The sequence below is a fragment of the Haemaphysalis longicornis genome, unplaced genomic scaffold (genome assembly GCF_048455015.1).
Source record: "Haemaphysalis longicornis isolate Haplotype H1 unplaced genomic scaffold, Haemaphysalis longicornis Haplotype H1 scaffold_1, whole genome shotgun sequence".
Taxonomy (NCBI): Eukaryota; Metazoa; Arthropoda; class Arachnida; order Ixodida; family Ixodidae; genus Haemaphysalis; species Haemaphysalis longicornis.
Window position 1 is genome coordinate 374,033,235 of NW_027526203.1, and position 19,295 is coordinate 374,052,529.

Genomic DNA, 19,295 nt, shown 5'->3' on the forward strand with positions numbered 1-19,295 from the left:
ATGGGCCAGCTTCATCACAACGCAGCTGAATGATTCATACTGTGATCAAGAGGACGAAGACGGCCAATGACGAGGCCTAGCAATGATCTGACTCAAATAAATATGCTCTGAGCTTTGATGAAGTCATTACAATGCATTTCATTTTTGTCCAGCTGCAACTGAAAACTGTTTTTTGAATTAGGGACGTGCGTGCCGAAGGTGCACTTGGGATATTAGCGGCGCCGTAGTTGAGTTACACGGGTTGATTTAATCCTCCCAGACAGTTTCAACTTTTAATTCTGTATTATACCTTTAAGGTTTTGGCTACAGGCTGGTGCGAGGGCCACGTAGCAACTTCGGATGTCTGCAGTTTCGTTGGGCCAATTATTTTCGAGCACGTACTAATGAAACTCACTTCATAGCAAGGTTTCCGAGAAAATCCTCGCAGTAAATAGAATGTTAGAAAATTAAAGCAGTTCCGCTCAACGCGAAAGCTGATGGAAGTGCGGAGCAGTGATTCGCCAGTGTTTCCCTCGTGTTATTTTTCTGAGCCCCTTGCGTTTATGTTGTTCTTGCAATTTTTGCAGATTCAGTAACAATAGACATGGTGTAAACCATCGGGCGTCGGAGACTTTCGCGAGAAAGCACCCGCTTTCGCTCGATCCGAGCCAACTGTTCGGCGTCCATGGCGGGGGAGACTGGCTGTTCGCAGGCTGCATTTATAGGCCTATCCTACCAACGCCGCCTGTTTAACATTGCCTGATACAGGCGGTGTTGCTCTTACTCTCCCGCCAAGAGGGGCATTGGAGTCCTCTCAACTAGTTTCAGTATCAGCCGGGCGTTGATACCAAAAGTAGTCAAAAGAGGACGCCGCAGCCCCTGAAAAGGCCTATAATGAGACACTGGATTGAGTTTTATTAATTTGGGGAAATTAACACGTGGACTAATAATTTTTTCCTTATTTTATACTATTGCGTACTTATTCGCGGCATAACAACGGCACAACGGCAGCGTCCGGGGCAACGGCACAGTGCAAAGATCGCCCCCCCCCCCCTCCCTTCAACACTTTGCATTTGGGTAACATGCGCCACTTTGGCGCAATGGGATAGAGGTTAGCTTCGTGACGCGAGGCACCCCAAGTTCAATTACGACCAGGGGAAGCGGTTTTCTTTTCGAAGCCTTTGTTTGGGTGTGTGACGCCGTGACCCCGGATGAGCTACTACGACAAGCCGGGCCCTTAAAGTGCCCTGCACTTAGAAGGCCGAATGATTCGTCCCAAGTACATATTCGTTACAATATTACGAATGACTGCTAAATATAAAGTTTTAGTCGCACTTTCACTTGTGCCGGAGAATTTCGTTTCAGACTACAGCCGATTTTCTGCCCACAAAAGTTTCTTTATAAATATGTTTCGGCACAAACCGGGTTTAACCTGGGGTTTTTAGCTGTCGCTCGGAGAGAAATATCGGGCGACGATATCGGGCTATTGCCCTGAAACTAAGCACCCTAACTGCAAGTGCTGATGGCAGCTCGAGCATTGAAGGAGAGTGATTCTCCCCAAGCCAGCCTCGTAAATGGGTTAAGCCTTGAAAAACAAGATAACTCATTTTCATCCACGGCCGGCTTCCGGATGCTTTTCGAGAACATAACGACGACCAGGAACCTAGCACGGGAAACATGACAGACCTGAAGGCCGTGCAAACTTAACTGCAACCTAGAGGAGGGGTGACACGGCGAAATAAAATGAATAAAAGGTTTTTTTCGTTCTGACCAGTTCAGACATAAAAGAAAGACAGGACATAAGAGAAACAGTTCATAAGAGAAAGATGTTTAAAATGCGAAGCTTTCTCTCAGGCAAGCTTAGTCAAAGTCCAAAGTATAAACGGCTTCTACCCTATTCGCAAACGCTTCCAGTTAAACCATGGCTGCGCGAAAAAGGAATGTCGATCCCTTGGTCAGACAATTGCCGCTTGTGCAACCAACCAGAGACTATTGACCATTGTTTTGTGCTGTGTCGTGACGCGGTATTTTTCTGGGACGTTTTGCAATGGACACTAAAGAAGGACATTGACATCACCCCCTGCACCATTCGCTTCTTTGAGGATGTTCATCGGGTGCCATATAACGTTTTTGTTCTCCTAGGATTGTTTAGCTTGTGGAAGTGCCGCATGACTGATCGGCATGCTGAACCTCCTAGGCCGACCAAGTGCATTTTTCGGGAACAGGCGGCGTTGGTACGGAGCGCTTATGCAGCGCAGAGTGATCCACCGGAGTGGCTGCATCTTTTGGATGCGTGCGTTTGCTTGCCTGAGTGTTGAAATCGTGCCGACCTTTGTTAGACTGACGTGCTTACCCTTTGCTGTCTGTTAGTGTTTATATTGTGAGTTAATTGTCTTGTCTGAGTTTTTTTCTTTCTAAAACTTCCATGCATTAAAGAAAACGAAAGTCAGGATGGGGAAGTCGGATAGACGTCGGCTTCATAACGCGAGGGACCCAGGTTCGATTCCGACCGCGGGAACCTTTTTTTTTTTTTCTTGAGGCGCTTCGCGCTTTATCAGCATCATCATCGTGTGTCCTTTGTGGAAACGCAATGTGTAAATTTGGCTTTCCTGCACTCCGTTTTGGTACTACGATCTAGAGCGCAAGTGCTGCTTAGACAGCTTCGCTTTAAAAAAAACGCCAACGTAAGATAAGTGTAACAAAATCTTGCAATGCTGAACAGACGAGTAAAAACACTCGAATGTATATTATTTGCACCTTCTGGGATGACTAGATTGACACAGCTTTCTTGTTTTCGTGATTAATGTTGTCAGGTATATTCAATGATTAAGCGACAATCACGAACGACGATATGCGCGCGACATTTGGCTTTTATCCGACTTTTCCTTCGTTGAAAAATAAAAATACCCAGTTTTGCTTTCACTTTACGGTAGTGAAGTCGAACATGCGAAAATAGTGACTTGCAATGCACTGATCAAAGTGTCGTCTCTTTTGTATTCACAGGTCATCCTCCGAATGTATCCCGCGTTATAGCCAGATTACTAATAATAGCTCCAGGAAGCGACACAAAGTGGTCAAATGACTGGGAAAGAGAGCCTCTTTTTGTTGCGTAATACACTCAGAGACGCGTTTCGGCTTCAATCATCCCTCACCGTCTTTGCCGCGTCCGCAGTCAGCCGAATGGCTACCCCCCCCCCCCCCCCCCCCCCCCTCTCTTCCCCTTAACCCACTGGAGCGGGTCTGCCCAGACACGCTCGATTGATCCCGAGATGTCGCGTGCATTCGAGGTGAACGGCTGTGCACGCGTTTAATGCACTTAATGGGAAACTTCATTGTGAGTAGCCGTATTAAGGCTCCGGTATTTTTTTCTTTTTTTCGACGTTCTTTTCGGGAAGTATTAAAGCAGGCGCTCGCCTTCCTTTGTCAAAGCTGTCACGATCCCGCCACCGTCGTGGACGTTCAATCGGGTCCTTCGGTCACGCACTTGAAGCCTGCCTCTATGTGCAGTAAGCGAAAGATGAGAGGGATTTAAAACGTAAAGAGTATATGCGCACGTCTCTCGTTCCAAAAAATGGGGCTATTTCCGGTCCTCGGGTAGCTTCTCGAGCTTTTCTATTCACCTGCAGTTCACCTTCAGCTTTTCTATTCACCTTCAATCAACCCATTCTGTAGAAATACATTCTTTCAGTTCAAATAATGTGGGTACCAAGGCGCGCCTCTACGTCATTTATATTCCATTTTACTGCGGTAGCATTTATATGCAGCTCTTTCAAAATTTCTCCTCTGGCCGCGCTACCCTCATTCTTCTATCGTGTATGCAGCCGATCATAACTTCGAAGGAGCATAAGCTAGCTGAATAAAGAAATAAAACGTAGCTAATGGCGAAAAACGGCAATGGTTTAGCTTTACATCAAACTTAAATCAAAGGGAGAACGAACACGAACGTCTGTTCTTAGTATCCAGACCCCCCAAAACCGCGGCTCTCTTTTTTACGTCTATGAGGGCTAATATTATTGCTTTCATTTAACAGACATAGTACAGCTAAACATTCTGCAGGCATGCTTTTTCATAAACCATTTCTCTCGGTCACTTCAAGTTTATTTTAAAGCGAATATTGATTGATTGTAGGGTTTAACGCGCCGACGCAACGCAGGCGATGAGGCGCGCCGTAGTGGAGGGCTCCGGATTAATATTAACCACCTGGGGATCTTTAACATGCGCCGAAATCTCGTACACACGGGCGTTTTTGCTTTTCGCCTCCATCAGAAAAGCGGCCGCCGCGGCCGGGAAACGAACCCGCGACCTCGCGCTCAGCAGCGCAACGCCTTAGCCACTGAGCCAGCACGGCGGGTAATTGCACTTGGTTCGAGCGTAATACCGAGTTGTGTGGTGCGAAATTTTAGGATGTAAAGTTCGGATTCTTTCCTTGATTCTTTTACAGAGTCCTCAATACCGAAGAAGAGAAGGTTGTTGCGGCGCAGTCGATTACTAGCGTCGGTATTAGCGACTTTTATTGTTTCTATTTCATGCTAGATTTTGATAGCGTCTTCGGGTACGGTGTTCGGTAAGGGTTCAATTTGGATTGTTTCTAGCGTTACAATTCGGTTTGCTAATGTTGAGAGAACTGTTTCATAGTTATTTTGTACTGCCTTGTGCTGGTTAATATCGTCACGAATGGTTAGGACGGTTGTGCTGCTGAGCACGAGGGCCCGCGACCTCGTGCTCAACAGCACAACGCCTTAGCCACTGAGCCACCGCGGCGGGTTTAAAGCAAATATACTGTGTTCGCATAAATACTCATATAAACTAAAGCAACATGCAGTCGCATGAGGCATTTTTTCTGCGCGGGCCCAGATATCGCGCCCCCCTGTTTTAAACCATGCGAGAGGCCAGAACAAACAAAGTGTACTGCAAACAGTTGTGCTTTATTTCAAAACATAATTGCAAAACACGTCTGTAACCATTTTTAACAGTTCACAAATTTTATAATTGAAGAAAAACTTGTCTGTTTGCCCACGCAAACAATTCATTCTTTGGGATCTTTGGGTCTATCTCGACACGCAGCCAAAAAAGACGCAGTAGCATTTGAGGCGTTCAGCAGTCATTGCAGCGTCTTCCTGAATTCACTAACCTTACTATGTAAAATGATGAATATTCGTAATTTGTCATAATATTACAGTCTTCACTTAAGCGCACGAAAGGCGGATTTCGGTCACCGCATATAAGCTAAATCGGAACGCGACGTAATCTTTGTCTTTCCTCTGATACCATGGATGCGGATGTAGACTATGAAGCTGGTTGTAAAGCGATTTACGCTTTGTAAACAGAATGCAGTACTAGGCTTTGCCGAAGAAGTTTCTATGCTTCTGTGCGAAAGTCCAGCCAGCAGAAATCGTGGGGCAGCAAATGCTTTAATGAGTCAATTTTGTTCGAGTATATTTAATGAATATCTGCTGAGAGAAGTGTAGAATTGTAGTTGTGTCTTGAACTTCTCGCGGTGAATGGTTACAACGTCTCACATCTTCGAAACTGCATTTTTGAAGCTGACACGTAAGGAACGTTAAATTTTCTGCCGCTGACACTTCCTTCTACAACGCTTGCTAAAGTACCGCACGAGCATTGCTCCAAAACATTTTAAAAAAACGCGTGTAACTGCCAGCATTCCTGTATGGCCGCATCTAAACCTCTTTGGATCGAAATATTGAGAGTGGCGACCACATCGCGGTTTCTGCGAGACAGAATCTATGAAACATATTACCGGGCGGAAAGTTTCCATAGAGATGTTCACCACTAAACCAACGCCCCCGATTTACTCCAGTCGGTTTATTTTATTTTTACGTGTATAATCTGTTTTATTCTGTTTCTGAAAAATAGGAAACAAGATATTCAGTGGTTCCTTCAGTCATTACTCATTCGATGTAATTCTTGTTTCTGGCCCTCGATACTTTTAACGGGGTCGTCGCTGAAGCCAAAGCTCGCACTGGTCAGACGAACTGTCTAATCCAGGGTAGGAAGGCGAAGACCCTGGTGTATCCGCCGTACTGGTTCTGCACAGCGCACCCGGACGGGCTTCCCCAGCTCACGACGCCTTCGAGGACCCAGCGCCGCTCGGTGGTCACCGCGTCGTCCAGGAACACCATGGGCCCGCCAGAGTCGCCGCTGCAGGCGTCAGCCGTGCCGTTTGCGTGACCCGCGCAGAACATGGCCTCAGACACAGTGAGGGGCACGCCGGCCGCCTCGTAGGCCTCTTGACACTTCTCGTTCTGCACCACGGGCAGCACGGCATCGCTGAGCACGTCCGCGTAATCGCCGCTCTGGGTCAGACCCCAACCCGTCACCTGGAACGACAGGGGCACCGCGCTCTGCAGCCGTCTTCCACTCCCTGCTTGGACCACCGCGAAATGGGGCCCACGATTATGTGAGGCAACAATCCCTGCTTCTTTCTACCCCGCACGGGCTCCTTGTTTTTGTTAAATGTCTACGCGACCGTCAACTACAAAGAGGCAGGCAGAAACACTCGATCGTACGGTGTGAACTTTCGGCAATTCTGTCACTGCCGGCTTTCTGACTGAGTACACCATGGGAGCTCGTAAAATGAACATCGATTAAACATTGCCTCTCACCCTGGATTAATAGAACAGAATTAGGGAAAATCCCGAAGGTGGAGTAAGTTTCTGCGGAGGAAGAGTTAACATCCTCCTGCAATGCGGCAGGCTATACAGCTATACAGTTTTCCCAGAAACTTCGTAGTCGGAAGAAAAAAAAATTCGTCCTGTACCCGGACAAATTTTTCTTCGAAGAATTTTTTGGGGCTAAGGGTTAAAACAAGACGGCGGGGTAGGACAATATCATTGGGCACATGGTGCCAGTCCCATGTTCTTCGAGATAATAAACTGGGGTAAATAGGTTTATGCATCGTAAGTACCGCTTGAAACGGGACGACAGAAGAGAAGTGTGTGTCTTCTCTTCTGTCGTCCCGTTTCAAGCGCTACTTACGATGCATCAACGTCAACTAAACCAACTGTCAATTTTACTAAATAGGTTTATTCTGCAGTTCTATTCGGCACTTTTATGGCGTAATCGATTCGGCGTCGCATACAGATCGAGTTTTTATAGGTTTATATTTCCTAATACCTTTTTTCTTGTGCACTGTATAGAGTTAGCACAACATGCGGCACTTTCGCCTATCCTCAGGAATGGGCCATCCTTTTTCTAGTTTTTCTCGTTTTCTCGCCTAGTTTTCTCGCAAAAAAATTCTACTTTCCCGAGACGGAACGGGCAGCGCGCTTTGGGTGAGTTCTAAAGCAGCGAAAAAAAGATTTTTTTTTGCATTCAACCATACACAAAAAAAAAAAAAAATTGACGCTATAGTTCCGTTCAGAAAGGGATTCCGCTTAATTGATTTTCTTTAACTAAACAAAATTTTCCCTCTATATGACTGTGCTGCACCTGCTGCCGCCAAGACAGCGCCCGTAGAAACTGCGGGCCTGTCAACCCACACAGGGGCCGCATATTTCGGAAGCACTATCGGAATCTGTAATATTTTATATAAGAAGGCAAGGCGAACTTTATTTTTCCTTTTGAACAGAATAAACAACCCTTTAAATGAGCTACTCCTTCCGCCTTTGTGCCGCATTCGCGCTATCGGGCCACCAGTGCACAACTTGCCTGGCAATGAACTGCCTTTTTTTTTTTCTTTAAGGCAGGGGTGTGCATGCACCTACCACTCCCAGCTTCCCCTCCTGGAGGTGAACCCTGGCCGACCGGTCCGTGGGCAGGCAGACGGGCCGCACGCGAGGCGTCAGGTCCACGGGCTCGTCGAGCTGCACCAGCGCTATGTCGTTGTCGTACGAAGTCGGGTTGTAATCGAAGTTGACGTGGATCTCACGCACCTGCGGCAGAAAATTAGTCGCCGTGCGAAGTAAGGTAAGTGTGCGTGGCGCAAAGTTATTTCCCCATATAAGTTTGAAACAAACGCCTCCATACTGTGAAAAAGGAAAGGCGTGGGAATGTTCAGACATCGGCACTTCTTATTGAACCACATGCTAGTACTTTCATAAGTGTATTTGTTAACTGCTGCTCAATTTACCGCGAAATAAACAACCGTAACGGGGATTTTCTACTTCAATCCGATCTTAGTGGTGTTGCAATGGGGCAAGCAAACTAACAAATGCGAGATAATAAGTTTACCGCAGTGCTTCCCAATTCGAAAAATACCACCCTTAACATATTCGAAAAATACCACCCTTGACAGTGTAGTTTAACACAAATACTTAAGAAACCCCATTACCGCCAGCCTCTACACGGGAGGACACATCAACAACATAACTAACAATTCCTCCTATGTTAGTGCATTTGAAGCGAAGATTTTCAAATATATATTTATAACATCCTCAAAAATTGAAAACTCACCCCACATTATACTACACAGCCTGAATATAGAATCCGAGCCTCTAAACATAACAGCGGCCATAGAACATAACTAAAACTGTTGTACTTGTTACGTACTTAGCGACTACCATTGCACAACTCCAACGTGCGTCCCGTTTACCAAACCGGCCCTGCATCGCAAAATACAACGGTTACGTTAACTGCCCAAATCTTTTTTCGATCCTTCATGACGGAGTCTTACAAGTACACATTTATTTTATCTTCGCCGATACGAATACAAACTACAACTCATTCTAGCCACGTACCGTTGTTAAATAGAACAACGCGCGCGTCCCCAACGTGCGGTTCCCAAACTGAGCACGTCCGTTACTTATAAAATCGCTAAGCCAGCCATAACTGCTTGCTTTACCGGCGACTACCTAATTTTGCCCATTTGTTTTGATTGTACAATGATGGACTTGTGTATCTGGTGGCACATCCTTTGTTATAATCACCTGCATATTTTCCACTTTACTTATCAAGTACAATCCTGCCCATTTCTTGTGATGGTATCAACAACTGCACAAATATGACACGATTGTGAAACTTGCAATAAATACAAGGGGAAGCGGCTGCAGTCAGAGAATCCCATTGCAATTCCCTGGAGAACTTATCCGAAACGGTGGTTTTTCCTCTTGCGAACGTGCCAGTGGAAACAACAAAAACAAAAGACTTTTACCTTTTTTTAAGGCTTACGGGATGCGCAGTCAAGATAGCAAATCAGCAAAACCTTATTTCGGGCTTATCCTGGTCTTCTATGTCCATGTTTTTTTTGTTTTTTTTTTTTCGTGCGCTGAAACTACTACTCAGAAAAGCCGCGTAGGACTATACGGTGGGCCAAATCCACAATGGCAGCCATAGCTGAGTCGTCGTGCACTCAGGTGAGGCTGACCTGGCGCACTTGGACGTGGGCGTCGTCCTTGGCGTCGTTGCGGAAGTGCTTGCCCAGTGCCACGCGCAGTATGTCGCTCGGGATGACGACGCGCGAGGCCTCGTAGGTGACGCAGTGCGCCGCGGTCACCACCCAGTTCTCCGAGAGCAGGCTGCCGCCGCAGTTGAGCACCCAGTCGCTGCTGTTGGACCCCGGGTCGCGCACGCTCAGCGCCGCCTGCCAGGGCCACTGCCCCACGTCCGATGCGTTCCCGTTGAAAATGAGCGGGCTGCGCGGGGAGTCCGACCTGCCGCAAACTGCGTGCAACAAAGTGCTGGGTCAATTTCAGCGCCAAGAGGGACGGTCCCCCACGTGTATGGCATACTCTGTTGTCGTACCTGACGAAAGGGCAGCACAGAAGCCCTGATGAAGGCGACTAATCATTCATAATAAGATTTATTTATATATATATATATATATATATATATATATATATATATATATATATATATATACTCTGGAGGTCGTGGGTTCGGATCCCACCCAGCGGGCATTTTTTCTCCACTTTCTTATTTTCCAAATTCTTTATCTTGAGCTACTACATCCTCCCCTTTGCTTTCCGAGGTCTTCTTGACTGCCAATTCTTATTTCTGTCTTATTTTCAACGAGCCCCTCATTTCCTATTCTGATTCGCTACATGCATAGCGAGGGCCTCTGTTCTGGCAGTCTTGTTGCCAAAGGGAGCTTAAGAGGGTTCAACGCTGGTCGACCACTCTCGACATGTCGTAGACGCTTGAGTCACGGCCCGGGGGTTAAAAAGAAGGTCCCCTTCACCCCGAGTAGTCCGAGTGGCGCTGGCTACCACCCCCAAGCGCAGGAAACAAAAACACTTGAACATAAATACCCCAGAAAGTGGAGGCTAAAGTAGCCCCGCCGGTAGCGTAGTGGTTATTGCACCAGACCGGTATTCTGGAGGTCGTGGGTTCGGATCCCACCCAGCGGGCATTTTTTCTCCACTTTCTTATTTTCAAAATTCTTTATCTTGAGCTACTACATCCTCCCCTTTGCTTTCCGAGGTCTTCTTGACTGCCAATTCTTATTTCTGTCTTATCTTATATATATATATATATATATATATATATATATATATATATATATATATATATATAGTATAAGTAAAGAGTCGGATACACAGCAAGAACAATAACAAACAATGTTTACTTACGTAGCGGCAACGGGACTTGCCTTCATCAGAGTAAAGTTACATGATTGTAACTTTACTTGTTACATGTAACTTTACTCTGATGAAGGCAAGTCCCGTTGCCGCTACGTAAGTAAGCATTGGTTGTTATTGTTCTTGCTGTGTATCCGACTCTTTACTTATACTATTTCTGCGCGCTTTGTGAGTTTATCTTTCTCTAGATTTTATATATATATATATATATATATATATATATATATATATATATATATATATATATATATATATATATTACTCACAGATGCGCGAATTTGTGTTCTCACGTATGTGTACTACTCCCACCCCCTGTGTGCATACCCTGTATATTTGAAAATACCTTTTAAACAGGGATTAACCCCAATGGCAACTTCGGTTTTTATTCCCTTATATATAAATTATTCCAGAAAAATGTTAACATGTAATGACAGGAAATATGGGCAGGCGTTTTTCATTGCTCAAGTGCATTACGTCTAAAAACGAAGCTTCCAATTAACTTGACATTACCAAACAATCTTCTGAATTTATTCAAGTTTAGCTGAAGTCGATTTTAAGGTGAAATTGAGGCAAGGTTTACAATGTTGACTCGATTTCCAAACGGGCTTGCGTCAGAGGACGGCTGTTTCAGACATGAGGTTCAGGCTAAGGTGCGGTCGAAAACAACTGATTTGATTCCTGAGGAAGACCTGTCTCAGGTCGAAACGTTGGAAATAAAGTCTCCGAAGAGCGTACTTCTACTTTGTGCGTATTCCTGCAGCAACTAAAGGCTCTATTTCACGACTATATATTATTCCTCTTTCTGTACTGTCGCTACAAATACCATTGCGGCGAATGGTATTCTTATAGCGCGAACCCGCTGGCTCGCGCCTCTTTTGTGCAGGCAGGTGCATGCCGTGCAGAGAAGACGCTCTGTGGAACAGACGGGGTGAAGTAGTGTCACTGTACAAATTGAAATTTTTTTTCCTCTGCTAAAACAAAAACTGTTCTGATTAAACTTTCTGAAATGAACTGCGATCGTTTGTACTATTGAATGGCTTGTATTTGATATTTTTACTGCGAGCACAACAATGGGCAATTTCAAGGTGAATATGGGCCAGAAAGGAGATTTTTCCAAATTTGACAAACGTTTTTTTCTCGCACATTTCACCTTTTTTCTATTGTGAGTATAGTTTTTACAAATTTTCCACAATGCTGAGATACAGGTACAAATGCTTCATTGGCTGAGAGAATGTGCTCGTATTTGCTAAAAATGTTTGAAAATTTATGACATCATGTACTTTCTGAATGGCGTAATCACAGCAAAAAAAAAGGAAAAATATTTAAAACATGCGGCATAGACCAGCCCAGGGCCTCAACATGATGTCCACAAAAAATGGTGACCATTGTAAGAGAAGTTACTTTTTCATGAATTTTTTCACAAACGTAAGTTTGCTTTAAACCCTGGAGGTAAAAGGGCCGCTAGAAAAAGAACAAATTTTTTTTCGGACAAAAACACTTTCAGGGAGCCTTGTGGGCCATGCGAGGATGACCCACAATTTTTACTGAGCAAATCCGTGATGGTCGGTTTTACAGCTGGGACATTTGGCATGGAATGACCCATATATATTCAGTGAACTCGAACATATATGAATATGTTCGTGTTCAGTTCAGCCTTCCTTTCTTTTGCCAATTCCTGTGCGGACACGCCCCCTGTGTGATTATGGCCATTCAAAACATAACTGAAATTCCCGTTTCTTGTCTCGTCAATTCTCGTCAAATCTCGTCAATTCGAGGTCACATTAACCAGCTTAAGATGTACAGTTCCCCAGCTCAACTTCTATACGCACCGGGCTGGTCTCGCCTGTTCCACCCTTTTCTGCTGTTTGCGGTGGACATGAGACATTAGAGCACTTCATCTTGCATTGCCCGGTTTTTCTATGATAAGGCAACGACACCTTGCCACGCCATTACAACTAATTGGTCTTCCTATATTTCCATGCCCGTACTAATTTCATGATTAACCAGCACAAACTAGACGGGACGAGAGAGGAGTACACAACACGAGCGCTCGTGTTGTGTACTCCTCTCTCGTCCCGTATAGTTTGCGCTGGTTAATCATGCATGTATACCAACTAGCCCAGTTTTCGACCTTGTCGTACTAATTTCGTTTGGTGCCACATCACTGGGATATCGGCATAGAGGGTTGGCTGCAGCCATTCATGCATACGTGTCCGAGACGAGGCGTATGCCCTGTTAGCTTCGATTCTTGCGTGTACACTTTCCGGCACAAAAAGCTAATTTCTCTCGTCGAACCTCTACTTTCAAACCAATTATTTCTTGTAATAATACGCCCTTTCTGCATACAAATGGCTAATTTTCTAGTTTTCAGTTGTTTTAAGCGGGCACATTAGCCCTTCTTACTCCCGATTCCTGGCCAATCCCCCACGTGGGTATGTGCCATGACGCGAGGAACAACTACTACTACTACCTGCCCCGTCACCACCGCCGTCCATTTTGAAGACGGAGAAAGAACGGTGCTCGAACGGCAGCCATGAGGAAGATGCGCCTCATCTTGTGCGGAGTCTTACCAGGGATCCTGATTTGCACAACCGTCATGGCTTTGTTCATCATGCTGTTCGACGCCCGCACCCTGCTTAGCCGACTCCGGGGAAGGACGCAACCTGGATAAATTCTCAGGAACCGGTTCGTGGTGACTTGAAACTACCGGGTACGAAACCGGCAACTGAAGCTTCGATGACTATGCTTGTGTGAGGGACAGCGGCGACCAAGCCCTCAAGCTCCAAAAGATGTATTCACAGACCCTTCTGCGTGCACCCCTAGTAAGATGCTGCTTGAAGCTGGCCAGTCCTTCTGTGGCTGATTTCCTGAGCCGGCGAGCGGGACCCACAGGTTTTCACCTTGCGAACTGTGTCCACCCAGGTCGTTTTCTACGTCGCGAGTCGGAGGTGCCTTAGTCTCGATGACTGCCCCATTCCTTGGTTTAAGAGTGCAACCAACAGCATTTCTTCAAACGGCGAACTGTGTGCGCGGGACTGCTGTGAAGCGTTGGTGATTAACAAGCCTTTCGTAAAACCTATTAACATTCTAATGTATATGGGCTGTTGCCTCAGTATAACCGATTTACTGACAGGCATTTCAGTTTAGCGGTATGAGTGTGTGGATAAATGTGCAATTCTGGGGGTAAACTAGGATTCCGTACCCTAAAGCAAAGCAGTGTAGTGTATTTTTTTTTTTTACAATGCCATGTAGAAATCTTCACTTGGATAGAGGGCTTGCACGCGCTAGTTATTTTCTCATGCTCAATGCTCATGTGAAAGCGGCACACTTCACTCTTGCCTGATTTTCTCGCCAGCGAAGCGTCATTATATCTGAAATCAACAGCTGCACGGAAGCCCGTCTACGTAACTTTTTACTGAACAACATACTGTTGTTTATCGTTCTAGCGGGCATGTTCAAAACGGCATGGCTCCAGCGCATGCTACCAAATAACGAAGTTTTAAACCATATTTTACACAATCTTAATATACATAGTTATCAAAGATACTGAGATTACTCAAAAGCGCTTCATAGATCTCTCGCCTCTACACTGAACAGAACTCTCGATCGAACAAAACAATTTGGTTGCTAATAAGTCAACATCAGCCGTAACGTGGAGATTGATTGCACGTAATACCATGAGCCCCTCACTACACGCATTTTGCCCTTTTCAGAATACTTGAATTCAGCAGCTGAGGTTGACTCAAACCTTCTTCGGAGGCACAACGCCAGCATTGCATCCAGTGTGTGACATTTTGTCGTAGAATATGAACGGGCCCCAAAAAGTTTGTCCGTAGATGTACGTACGTACGCACGTTACAACACATCGCCATCACCGTAATAATCATGACCCTGTCTTCGCGTCAGTGCGGAACGGGAACGCGTCACAATCACGCTCCATATAAGAAAAAATAGAAAGTGATCCCGTTCTTCGTACAAACAGTGGCGGATGTGTAGCCGTTCGATGGGAGTAACACGCCATTCTAGGTACCGAGGGGCAGGATCATGATATTTCTACTTAAGCGTCATTCACAAAAGGGAGAAACTCGGTCTCCGTCGAGTTTCTTGCGTGTGCGAGGGGCGCGAGCGTCAGTGTAACTCGCTCGAGGCCGTCCAAGTCACACTGTGAATGAAGAGTGCAGATTTATCTTTGCTCCGTAATTGGCTTGGCTTGTAACGTTCACGCGAATATAAAAGGGTAGAAGTGCAGCAAAATCGACAATAAAATGTTTGTCTGCATAAGCACAAAAAAACGTCGTAGCAAAGGAAAAGTGAAATAAGGTGCAATCTATGCCGTTTTACAATTGCTTGAATTTTCTTTTTCTCTTTTTGTAACAGGAGGTTTACATGAATATTTACGGCCTGCGATAGTCTGCGATTCTGACGGGCCTAGCCAGCTCTTGGAAAATACTTATAACTTTCGCAACGCTCCACAAAGGCACATTTAAATCGTTTCATTATTATTTTAAATTATTATATTATCGTTCGTGCCTCGGCAGATCATGGCATCCTGGACAAGGGAAGCCAACCACCCAGGATGACCACTCCAAGACCAACGTAGATCCTACCCCCCCCCCCCTCCCGTCGCTCCACTACCCAGTTGTGGCCAATAAACAGCTATACTACTACTACTACTACTACTACTACTACTACTACTACTACTACTACTACTACTACTACTACTATCGGAACAGTTCTCAAATATTCTATACACACGAAAAAAAATTTGCACCGTGATCAACCACACCCATTGAGTTTCAAAATATTACCTACAGCGGAAACTAGCGGGGCATTTGTGTGCCTTCAATGAAATTATGGGCATATTGTGTGTATCAGATTCGTAGCCAGTGGCTAGTGCATAGTGCTAAGGATTGGACTCTTTTGGATCTGAAATGTTTGCAGTTCTGTTTTCTGGCTGCATCGGCGCTGTATCAGCAGTTGTATCTTTAAAGCGTGGAAGTCGTACTTGAAAGCGCCCTGTCTTGTGAATTCAAAGCTACGGAGCTTACTACCCAGCGTGGTGATTGGCAGGTTCCAGGCATCTTCGCAACCATACATGCATGCCGCGGAACTAGCAACCTGCGTGCCTTTCGACGCGAGTGGCGAGGGGTGATGCACCGTTCGGTAGCATATCCAGTGTGCCAACTGCTTATAGGCTTCGGCGAGCATTACATCGCGCGAAAAATCTGATTACTTCGGTTGTGGCGCGTTCGCTCGTCTGGCTACTTGCGTCTGCAAACAAAACGTAGCTTCGGCCTTCGCTTAAACTTCAGGGCAGCAGCAAGTACCAGACGGTAACAAATTGCATTCTACATTAAAAAGACTGGTGCCATGGCGGTCAGTCCTCAAACTGCACATGGGGTCATTAAAGGGACACTGGAGTCAAAATACAAGTTGCTCTAGATAGATAGATTACCTCACTTAAAACACGAATATACCATTCTTACGCCTAGCTTCTGCAAAATAAGGTAGAAAACAGCAAAAACGTGGAGGAAGGTGTGGAAAATATTTTCGCAATACACCTTCATAAGTTTATAAAAACTTAACGGGAACGTTTCTGTAGCGTCATGTTTGAACTTCAAAGAACAAAAAATAAAGCTAGAAACAATATCTCTGGAGCCCAGCCGATACATCACGCGGCGACCCCAAGCGCCAACAAGTTCGTTTCGGTTTCGGTGCAATACCTGGTGCAATACCTGGTGCAATATTCGAACAGACTATTGTGTGACCCTTGTAGAGTACTGTGTGCATCGCCACTTTTATTATGACCCTCTGCGGGTTTTCGCAGCGCTAAAAAAAATTGGCGCAGCTTGCACTAGTGGTGCAAGGCTGGAGAAAGAGCAGAGCCGGCGGGGGCCCATCTCCCTTCGTCGAATACCCGGCTGCTGCACCTCGCATTTATTTCCGAACTTGCCGCTGAAAGTTCTCCATGGCTGGCAGGCCCGGATCGTTTCGTCCGCATGCTTTCACATCTCGCCCAAAGTGGATCGCGCTATAGCACGCGCTAGAACCTGCGACAAAGTCCAAAGCCAGCGTTCGCACTACGAAGCCAAATGAAAAGCTGTGCGTCCGGTATGCGATGATAGCTCAATCAATTAAAGAAAGAAGGTTAGATGCCGGTTCTATAACGCGAGGGACCTACGTTCGATTCCGACCACGCGAACCTTTTTTTTTTTTTAAATGCAGAGCATTTCTTTAACTCACGATGTCACCCGTTCTAGTTGTCCGTCGTAGTCCGCACCCCTCCCCCTGCACTATATAAAAAAATAATACTTACCGGCGCCTGGTTTCGATCCCACGACCCTGCGGGCGGAACGCAAGGTACATGGTGCTCTACCCACTGCGCCACAAAGCCGACACAGAATGGAGGGCTACGAACGCGCCTTATATCCTTGACTCATTCAAACTACGTCAAGAAGCTGCTGATACAACGCATTCACTACCTGTGGGCGGAACGCGAGGTACATGGTGCTCTTCCCACTGCGCCTCAATAATCATACCCACCTGCTAATAAATGATGTCACGTGACCACGTAATTACATGTCCTCATTTAATTACAGTACAACAACCAACAGCAACAAGTGCAACAACATTAACGTAACGCAAACTACTTAACGTCGTGCGCCCCCGGAAATGCTCTGCATTTGATCGTGCCCCTCGCGAGGGGGATGTTTTTTTTACGATGTTGCGCCCCCCCTTCACCCCCAGCTACCTCTACCACCTAAAAACAAATTTATTCTTTTCTTTCCAATTGGCTACACATATTATTCCCCGCGGCTGCTAACCCCGTACCCCTCGGGCCTTTGGGCTGGCACAGTGGCTAGGTTGCCAGTTTCAAGGCGTAAAAGTCTTGGCTTCGCTTTACGGGGCCTCCCTAACCACAGGCTTCGAGATTTTTTGGTGCTACAGATAGACAAAGCTCTTCCTAAACAGCTCTGCAGTAAAAAAAACGGAAACGGTTATTTTGGCTCGCACGCGTCTTCCCTGGTTGCCGCTGGATGGCGCTACTGGCCCGCTATTGTGGCGATACCGATCAGAGAGGAGGCGTGCTGCGCACGAGAGCTAGATTAGTTCATAGGCGGAAAGTTTTCATTTTCCCCGGGGGGAATTCTACCGTCATTGCATGTATTTGTTCCGTCTGTGGCCGCTGCCACCATTTAATCACATCATACATTCTTTACTTGTTACCCCGAAAACGTCACATACCCTTCTATTTTTTCCTAGTTTTCTCCTATCTCTTATGATACCTCCTCCTTACCCTTCATTTACCAGTCTTTCTCACAGTTTTATTAGTTTCTTGTTTAAAGGAAGCTTTAATAGTCTGATGTGAGCACACCGCCCCTTGATCGCACTAGACCTTCGGTGCTTCAGAACGTGCGCTTTCAGACGCGGGTTCATCCTAGCGCCTTACCACTCCCCCTTGCCATGCTGCGAACTGCTTTCACCTAATCCAGCTTGAAATTACAAACGCAGCCACCATGGCCTTGTGTGTACACTCACCGGGGACGCAGGTTGCCCGCAGGCCACTCCACTGTCCGGAAGAGAGACACCGGCGCACTGTGGAACCGGTCAGCTCGTACTGCGGCAGGCACGCGTACTCTGCGCGCGAGCCGACCCGGTGGTGTCCCGGGGGCAGCACCACATTCGCCTCCTCGGCCGGCGTCGCCTCGTCGCCTCCGTACGCCGTTGAGCTCAGGCTGAGCGGCCGCTGCAGACGCACTGGTATCGCCCCGCGGGCATGCCTGCGTTGCAGCGAATCCGACCCGAAACTTATGACGTGGACGTGTACTTGAGCATGTGAGTGAACACGGTGTAGAAGCATGGTTTTCGGGGACACATTGACCGCAACCGTCCTTAGACGAGTGTTTCGTGCGAGCAAAAATGTTTCAAATTCGGCCAAAATTGTACTGGTTTCAGTGAAAGTCTATAGACAGTTTTAGTTTCGCGTGCGTACAGAGTTCACGGATGCAAACGTGAAAAGAATACGTAGCCCACGCGCCTGTAGTTCGAAACCCTTTTAGTTACACGTACGCGACGCACTCCGCGTCTGGGTAGTTTGAATGCACGCGCGCTTCCCCCATAGCCGCGCGTAGAATTCTTCTATATAACTCCTTCAGAGAGCTACGAGTTGCGCGACCCCTTTCCACGCGCCGCCTTGATGACGTCACTCCAGTTATCCGATGCAGCGCAGAGAAGCCCCCTCTACGGCCGCGCCGCAGCCGCCGACCGGGTGGTACTGCGCCCCGCCCAGCAGCAGCGTGAGCGACGTCGCAGATCTAGTGTAGCCGCCGTCATAGCCGCCGACCGAAGCGCCCCACCGCGGTTTGGCCACGCCGTCGGAAGTGTGGCGGCGCCGCACCTACACGCGCGACTGGCGGCTTTCCCGCAGAACTTCGGATTACAATTAGGCGGACGGTCAACTAACTACTAAGGCGGTCTACCATCTATTCTCGCGAGCCAGTTGAACAGCTGAAAAATCGTTCTTCTATCTGAAAAACAAAAGCTGTTGGTCGATTTAAACTTTAGGGGATGGTAAGAATTGGCAAACTGAAGGCGAAATGAACAACTTAGAACCCGATATCGCCCCGAGGGATTAGCGACGAAGCTGTTTTTGCTGCGAAGCGGGAGGGCAGGGCGCCGCCATGTTGGTCAACTCTACGTAAGGAACCAACGTGTACACCGCAAAGTAAAAATTCGGATCTCACGTACGTCCGTGAGAGACTAACGTAGGCCGTTTGCGTT

The 19,295-nt window shown here is 46.6% G+C and overlaps 1 protein-coding gene across 1 annotated transcript in view; it reads right to left on the reverse strand.

The window, feature by feature from the left end:
* Window positions 1-4,883: 4,883 nt before the first annotated feature.
* The window catches only part of LOC144155105 (clotting factor C-like), a 52,913-nt gene continuing 38,501 nt past the window's right edge, over window positions 4,884-19,295 (reverse strand). The window contains exons 14-17 of the mRNA XM_077686357.1: window positions 18,054-18,295; window positions 9,302-9,597; window positions 7,704-7,871; window positions 4,884-6,317 (exon numbers count right to left, since the gene is read on the reverse strand). Coding sequence (XP_077542483.1) covers window positions 5,964-6,317; window positions 7,704-7,871; window positions 9,302-9,597; window positions 18,054-18,295 — 1,060 coding nt within the window. The 3' untranslated portion in view covers window positions 4,884-5,963. The remainder of the gene's footprint in view (window positions 6,318-7,703; window positions 7,872-9,301; window positions 9,598-18,053; window positions 18,296-19,295) is intronic.